At 34.4% G+C, this 8,148-nt stretch overlaps 1 protein-coding gene and 1 pseudogene across 1 annotated transcript; both read right to left on the bottom strand.

The window, feature by feature from the left end:
- Positions 1-2,498: 2,498 nt before the first annotated feature.
- On the bottom strand, positions 2,499-4,869 carry LOC119586423. Its single transcript, XM_037935150.1, has 3 exons — positions 4,724-4,869; positions 4,426-4,454; positions 2,499-3,670 (listed from the first exon to the last, which is right to left on the bottom strand). Exons 1-3 carry the CDS (start codon positions 4,867-4,869, stop codon positions 2,928-2,930), a joined length of 918 nt encoding a protein of 305 aa, XP_037791078.1. The 3' UTR covers positions 2,499-2,927.
- Positions 4,870-7,184: 2,315 nt separating this feature from the next.
- On the bottom strand, positions 7,185-7,741 carry LOC119586414 (annotated as a pseudogene).
- Between the last annotated feature and the right edge of the window lie 407 nt (positions 7,742-8,148).

Genomic DNA, 8,148 nt, shown 5'->3' with positions numbered 1-8,148 from the left:
TAAAGTTGGGTTGATACAACGTCACCCAGCGACACATGTTAACACAGACAACACCCAAATGAAAATGACTGACCCCTCATGCAAAAGTAACACAAAATTTCCTTAAATTTAAAAACCCCGCTGTCCGTGTTCCCGGGGTTATCCAAAAACCCTTGGGTTAAAAGCTGGCACATGTTTTTTTAAATGGAAAAGTTGGATGGATGTAATTTTGGGTTAAAAAATAATCCCCCTAACCCGACCCCATACACATTTTTCCTGAAGTAAGGGTTTATTTCATTTTCTTGAATTTATATAGCGGAAGGTAAATTACCACATGATTTTCCAAATCGCTTTTGTGGACAAAGAATTCCTAAGGACACGAAAGGACATCCACAACAGCCTTCAAATGGCTCCATATCAGGGTTAAAATATGTTTTCATATATAGGGGTTATGTATAAAGCATATAATAAATGTATATTTACATATATTGTGTGGGGAAACTATTATGTGAATATATGTGTGTGAATATATATATGTGAATATAGGTGTGTGTGTGGTTTTAGTTGGAAAATATGTGAGAAAAAAAAAAATTTCTTTTCCCGGGACTTTTAAAAAAACGCACACGTGCTGAGACGTTTCCTACCTTACTTTGGGGCCCCACCCCAAAATGCTTAGAAATGCGCCCAACCCCCTTTATCCTCTGTGCTCGAGGCTGACACAGGCAAGATGTAAAAAAAAAAGGGGTGGGGGTGAGTCCTTCTTTAACCCCCACCCTCCTTCCCCTTTTCCTCTTCTCTCCTCTTCATTCTCTCTCCCTCCCATCCCCTCTCGCTACGGTTCCCTTGTAAACTCGCAATGGAGAACAGGCAATTAATGTACTGTGGGTGAATTTTAAAGATAATTGGGAAGGGAAATTTTCCTAACATATGATCTTAAATTATAATTCTCATTTTTAGTTAAATTTTTACTGTTATCAAAATTAGTACTTTCTATCATTATTATTATCCTTTTTATTGGGTTTTCTTTATTATTTTTTATTATTATTTATCATCATTAAAATCCCCTTTTTATTATTGTTGGGATTATAATTTATTTTTTTTTATCATTTAACAAAATTGGGTTTCATCATTATTGTTTTTTTATTTTTAAACATTGTTGTTATTTTTGTTATTATCATTATTTCCATTTAAATTTATATTTTTATTTTTTGGTTTTTTCAGTAATTTATCGTTTAAAATTTCAAATTTAAAATCATTTTACTACTACTATTGTTTTTTATCATTAATTTTATTATTATTATTATTATTTTTGTTATTTTTTTATTCTAAATATCATTATTAAGATTATTATTACTATAATTATTATGTTACAATTTTTGTCATATTCACTGTTATCGCTATTATTGTTATCATTATCATAATTTTTAAAAGTTTAAGGGGTTAAACCCCTGTTTTTCTTTTTTTGTTGCTATTTTATTTTTTATTTTTATTCCAAAATTATCGTTTTATATTTTCCAAACATTTTCAGGATTGTATTTTTTTAAAAACAATCATTAATATTATTTTACTAACATTTTTGGGTTTTTCATTATTTATTATTATCATTTCAATTATGAAATTTTTTTCATTAAACTTTTGTGTTAAAGGTTTTTTTATCTTGTATTATCCTATTTTCCTTGTTGTTATTGTTATTATTATTATCATCATAATTTTTATTATTATCACTCTATCTATCATTATTATCCTTATTATCAGTATTGTTGTTATTTTTATCATTTTTATGAATATTGTTAATATTATTATCATTATTATTATTATTATTATCATTATTATTATTATTATTATTACTATTATTATTACGATTCTTGTTCTTCTTATTACCATTATCATTATTACTACTACTATTATTGCTGTCATTCTTATCAGTGTCATTATAATTTTCACTTGTTTTATCATCTTTATTATTTTTTGTTATTATTGCTATTATTATTATTATTATTGTTATTATTATTATCATCATTATTATTATTATCATTAGTACCATAAATTATGCGGAAAGGAGGGAGAGGAGATTTATGAAGTATATATTTATTGAATATTCATGCACACATACAAACATATGTGTGTGTTTGTATACATATGTGTGTATATGTATACATATATACGTATATATATATATATACATGTACATATATATATATATATATATATATATATATATATATATATATATATATACATATAAACGTTATATATATATATAATATATAAAATTTTATATAATATATTTTATATATACACACACATCTACATACAATGTGTGTGTGTGTTTGTATGTGTAAGTGTACACACACACACACCACACACACACACACACACACACACACACACACACACACATATATATATTATATATATATATTATATATATATATATATATAAATGTGTATATGTATGCATGTATGCATTACATAAATGTATATGAATACACGCGTATACATCTTATCGTGTTGGACATAGTGTTCCTTCGAGGAGAGCCTATACAATTCCGAAGTGCAGCACAAATAGGCCAGTGTAACGGCCGCCAGTGGGAAAATTGCTTTGTGTAATTACCTTTATCATTTCGATATGGTGAACCTGTTGGCGAGGATAAAAATGCCTGTGTTTACAAAGAACCGCTGAATACTTACAAACAGACCAACCCACATGCAAAGACACATGGACAAACTGCCTCTTACACACACATACATTCACACACACGTTCTCTTTCTCTCTTATTGTTCTCACCTTCTACGTTTCTGTTTCTCTCTCTCTCCCACGCACATTTATATGCATATAAAAACTGACAGGATACCAAGAATAACAACTGATAATAACTGGCAATTAATTTCTTAGAATATATTGTCCTACTATATAACTATCGATCTTATGTAATCACACATATTGCTTATTCCATAATCAGGGCCACCAGTTCTTCCATGGACATTTTGTCATTTAGGGGCAACTCATCTTCATCCAAGGTTTGTTGTTCCTGTCGGGGCTCTTCATCGACAGGCCGTTCCTCGCCCATAGGCTGTTCTATGGGTGGAGTGGCACTGAAGTCCTCATCGTGCTCAGCGTCATCTCGGAAAAGGTCAGAGGCGCAGCCCCAAACTCTCCGAAGAAGGCCGCTTAGCTGTTCTTCCCTGAGGGAACATTTGGGGAAGAGTCCGTTGCAGACGGACGGGTCGTGGGTCTTCGTGCCGACGTTCATGGCGTAGACGAAGGCGGCGTTGTAGGAGGCCATGTTTTCGGTGTTGTTGGAGAACATGTCGACGAGGAGGTTCTCCTCTGGCGTGAGGCTGGAGTGACTCCTGGTTTGGAGGTGGCAGAGCATTTTGAGGATGCATCCGTCGGGGTCGAGCTGCCCCACGGTGGACAGGAGCAGGTTCTTGCCTTCATCAGCGTCTTCTTCGGTGTCGGGATCGACGGAGCGGCCGTAGCGGTAGTGCCTTCTCCCGTTATAGCCTCCGTGATAATGAGAACGTCCCCTGTTGTATCGCTGGTGACGTCCCACTGCATAACTGACAAGCGCCGCGCCCTTCAGAATCGCCAAGCCACCTACTAAGCCACCAGTGGACAGAGAGGCTTCGCAGGACGCAACGGCCCAACACACCAGCAGGAGCACAAGAGGAAGGTTTCGTGCTGCATCTGCCGAAGGAGAATGAGTGTTTGTTACGTCTAATTTCTGTGTGTGTTTCTGTTTCGTATATGTGTGAATATACGAAAGACGAAATGTATGATGTTTGTAATGATGTGGTAATGATACTGATAAAGATGGAAATCAGTAATAATGATAACGATGATTATGATCATGGTAATATAAGAAAGGAAATGGTGATGCCATAATAACAATGATACTGCTATTTGTTATTATAGTGAAGAATGCACAATGATAAAGATATTAAGATACTGTCAGCGAAAATGATAATAATAATGACTGTAATGGTAAAAAATATTCTTGTAACCATATAAAAAATCAATAATAATAACGCTGATTATGATCATGATAATATAACAAACTCATAACGGTGATAATGGAATAACAATGATACTGCTGTTGATAGATAATGATATTTATTATTATAGTAATGACGGCATGATGATAATGATATCAAGATGATGTCACCGAAAATGATGATGACCAATATAATGAAAACTATTCTTTTAACCGTATTAAAAAAATAATCTATGAACATTATAACCGTTGCAATCGTATTGATACTAATTTCCCTTAAGTATCACGTATATTAGTTCTCATTTTGTATCACTGTTAGTACACGATAATAATAATGACTATGGTAGGAATTAACAATCAGCAATAGCGAACGTACAAATAAATTGGTTTATGAACAAAATGTTTTAACTGTCATTAACTTTTCTACATTTAGCGAGCTAACACCAACTGCCTTCTGTCGGAAAATACTTTTTTGCACTAAAGAGAATACGGTCAAACAGAACATGGCATATTTTCCATTAAAAGTCAAGCAGCTTGGCTTACAAATCACGAATCATTGTCCCAGGTTTCTTCACATTTTACATCCTTTCCTTAGGTGATTATGTAATAAAATACAAGTCCAGAATTGCCCCCAAGCATTCCATTGACCTTAAAGGTTCATATGGCAGAATGCATACTGAAAGATAATCCTTGCCATTCTACATTATTTGTTTATAAATAATGTACGTATCGTCTGCTAGGCGTACCACTTCCCGGGACTGAGGCGTTTGTGCGCGAAGAATACAATATCGCGCTCCAGGCGCTTCGTAGTTACTTCGAAGTGCACAAAGGAACGCACGGCAGTTCCTACATAGATGACGTGACTTGTCACAATTGACATTAGTTGACTCATGTTAACGCAAGCAACCCATAACTGACACGAAATGACACGTCTAAACAAAAGTAACATCAAATGACAAAAGTGACACGAGCTGGCACAATTTTGTAGTGGTTGTTTCTCCTATATCATAACTGATTGTAGTTAGATTTGCTAATGCATCCCACTGGCAAATACACAGTTTCCAAGGCTTCTTCATGAGTGTAAGCAATATTTCATTTGCCTATAGTTATGACCAAATATGGCGAAAGTTGTGTCCACAAAATCGTCAAAACCGCTTTTGTGGACGGAAAATTAGCGGCCGAATCCTAAAGACACCCAGGGACATACACGGCAGTTTGCAAATGGTTCAAAGTCGAAGATCTCTCTCTCTCTCTCTCTCTCTCTCTGTATATATATATATAATATATATATATATTATAAAATATATATCATATATATATATATATATTGTTATTATTACCATCATTACCAATTATATGTATAATATGCACACTGTATATATATTTATATATATAATATATATATATTTTATATATATATATATATATATATAATGTTTATATATATATATAATATTATATATATTATATTATATATTAGATTATTTTGTATACATATATATATATATAAAATATTATATATAAGGGATATATATATATAAATACTATATATATTACTACCACACACACACACACACACATACACACACACACACACACACACAAACATATATAAAATAAATTTTATATATTATATATATTTTATATTATATATATATATATATATACACATGTACACACACACCACACACACACCAAAACACACCACACACACACACACACACACACACACACACACACACACATGCTTGTGTGCGAGCGTTATAAAGCGCACAAGATGGCTATGATCGCTCTTACTTTGCCTTCGGGACTCTGGAACCACACCGCAAGAACTGCTTAGAGTTGCGCCTCAACGTCCCATTATATACTCTGCGCTCGACGCTGACACAGACAGGGAGGTGGAGGGGGGGGGGGTATTAAAAATTAGTTAATCCTTTTCTTATCCCTTCCTCCATTCCCTCTTCCTCTCCCCCCCCATCCCCCCACTCCCCCCCCAGCTCCCTTGCAGACTCGCAATGGAACAGGCAAGAACTGCAGGAAATATGGGTGGGTGGAAGGGAGGGTGGGGAGGGAGGCACCAGAGGAGGGGGAGAACTAATTATTTGCTTTTGTGGCTTGGGGAAATTGTGGTAATGGAACAAGTTTATACGAACGGGTGTTCTAAAGATAAATACATTTCTGTAATGATTTGTGTTATAAATTATTATTATATTATTATCATTACTATCACTTATTATTATAATTTTTCTGATTATTATTGTTACTGGTGATACTATTATTATTGTCATTAGTTTTATATTGTTTTAATTATCATTGTCATTGATATCATTTTTGTAATCATTATATTCATTATTATTACAGTGAATGTAATCAATATTGTCATAATCTGTTATTGTCACTATTACTTTATTATTATTATTATTATTTCATTATTATTACTATTATCATATTATCGTTATTATCACTACAATTATTATTTCTACTATCATACTTATCATTTTTATTGTTATTATTATTGCCATTATCATAATTATTATTATCATTATTGTCATTATTATTATTATGAACATTACATTATCATTATTATATTTTTTGTTTTGTATTATCATTATCGATAGTAGCAATAATAAGAGTAAGAATACTAATTATGATATTATTATTATTGTTATTATTAGTAGTATTATTATCATAATTGTTATAATCGTTATTGTTTCCATTATTACAATTATTGTTATCTGTATTATCACTATTATTTATGTTATTATTACTATTATTATTATCATCATTATCATTATTATCATTATCAGTACTTTTATTATCATTATTATTATTGTTATTATTATTTTATTGTCATTATGGTTATTATTATAATTAATTATTGTTATTATTATCATGTTATTAGTGTCATTTCTACAGTCATCATCGCCATCCTCATCAGCATAATGGAACTAGGGGTATTCCATTATCAAAGAACATTTTATCAATCTTTGGCAGGCCATGATTTGTGGGCAATTCTTCATCATCGACATAGTCAACTATGGGATGGTTTTTCGTCCAGGGTTTGTTGATCCTGTCGGAGCTCATCAACAGGCTGTTTCTCGACCACGGGTTGTTCCATAGCCGGAGTGGCACTAAAGTCCTACTCGCGCTCAACGTCTTCTCGGAAGAGGCCGGAGACGCAGCCCCAGACTCTCCGAAGAAGGCCACTCAGCTGCTCTTCCTTGAGGGAACATTTGGGGAAAAGTCCGTTGCAGACGGACGGGTCGTTGGTCTTCGTGCCAACGTCCGTGGCGTAGACGAAGGCGGCGTTGTAGGAGGACATGGTCTCGGTGTTGTTGGAGAACATATCGACGAGGAGGTTCTCCTCTGGCGTGAGGCTGGAGTGACTCCTGGTTTGGAGGTGGCAGAGCATCTTGAGGATGCATCCGTCGGGGTCGAGCTACCCCACGGTGGACAGGAGCAGGTTCTTGCCTTTGTCAGCGTCGGGATCGACGGAGCAGCCGTAGCGATAGTGCCTTCTCCTGTTATAGCCTCCGTGATAGTGAGAACGGCTGTGATAGTGTCCCCTGTTGTAACGTTGGTGACGCGTAACCGACCAGTGCCGCACCTTTCAGAACCGCCAAGCCACCCACTAATCCACAAATGAACAGAGAGGCTTCGCAGAACGCAACGGCCCAACACACCATCAGGATCGTTGGTGATAGAAGTAGCGAATGTGCGAATAAATTGGTATAAAGCTGAATGTCTGTTTTAATTTTCACCATTATTTTTGAAATCCATTCACCTAGTTATCACCAGTTTCTACATAGCTAACACAGCTTGACACAACTGACACGAATTGACAAATGTTAACGGAACCGACACATAACTGCCTCGAATTGACACATCTTGACAAAAGTAGCACCAAATGACACAATGACACGAGCTAGCACAAGTTTACAATGTGGTTGTCTCTTCTATATTATAACTAAATGTAGTTCGGATTGTAAATACGTCCCACTAACACACATATACAATTTCCATGTATCATTTCATTTGCCTATAATTATTACCAAACGTGGGGGAAGATAAGTGTTCATAAAACTGTCGAAATCGCGTTTACCCGTTTCTTGAGATTCTAAAAATGCATACGATGACTGAGATCGTTCCTACCTTGAATTTATGACTACAC

The sequence above is a fragment of the Penaeus monodon genome, chromosome 3, assembly GCF_015228065.2.
Source record: "Penaeus monodon isolate SGIC_2016 chromosome 3, NSTDA_Pmon_1, whole genome shotgun sequence".
Taxonomy (NCBI): Eukaryota; Metazoa; Arthropoda; class Malacostraca; order Decapoda; family Penaeidae; genus Penaeus; species Penaeus monodon.
The sequence above is the reverse complement of the archived record's forward strand: the minus strand, read 5'-3'. Positions and strand labels throughout refer to the sequence as shown.

Excerpts from the sequence above, each read along its gene's own strand:
- LOC119586423 (XM_037935150.1), bottom strand. The coding sequence starts at position 4,869 with ATGAGTCAACTAATGTCAATTGTGACAAGTCACGTCATCTATGTAGGA. Across the intron at positions 4,455-4,723 it reads CGCCTCAGTCCCGGGAAGTG|TGCAAAAAAGTATTTTCCGA; the intron begins GTACGCCTAGCA and ends TATTCTCTTTAG. Across the intron at positions 3,671-4,425 it reads GTATTTTCCGACAGAAGGCA|ATGCAGCACGAAACCTTCCT; the intron begins GTTGGTGTTAGC and ends CTCCTTCGGCAG.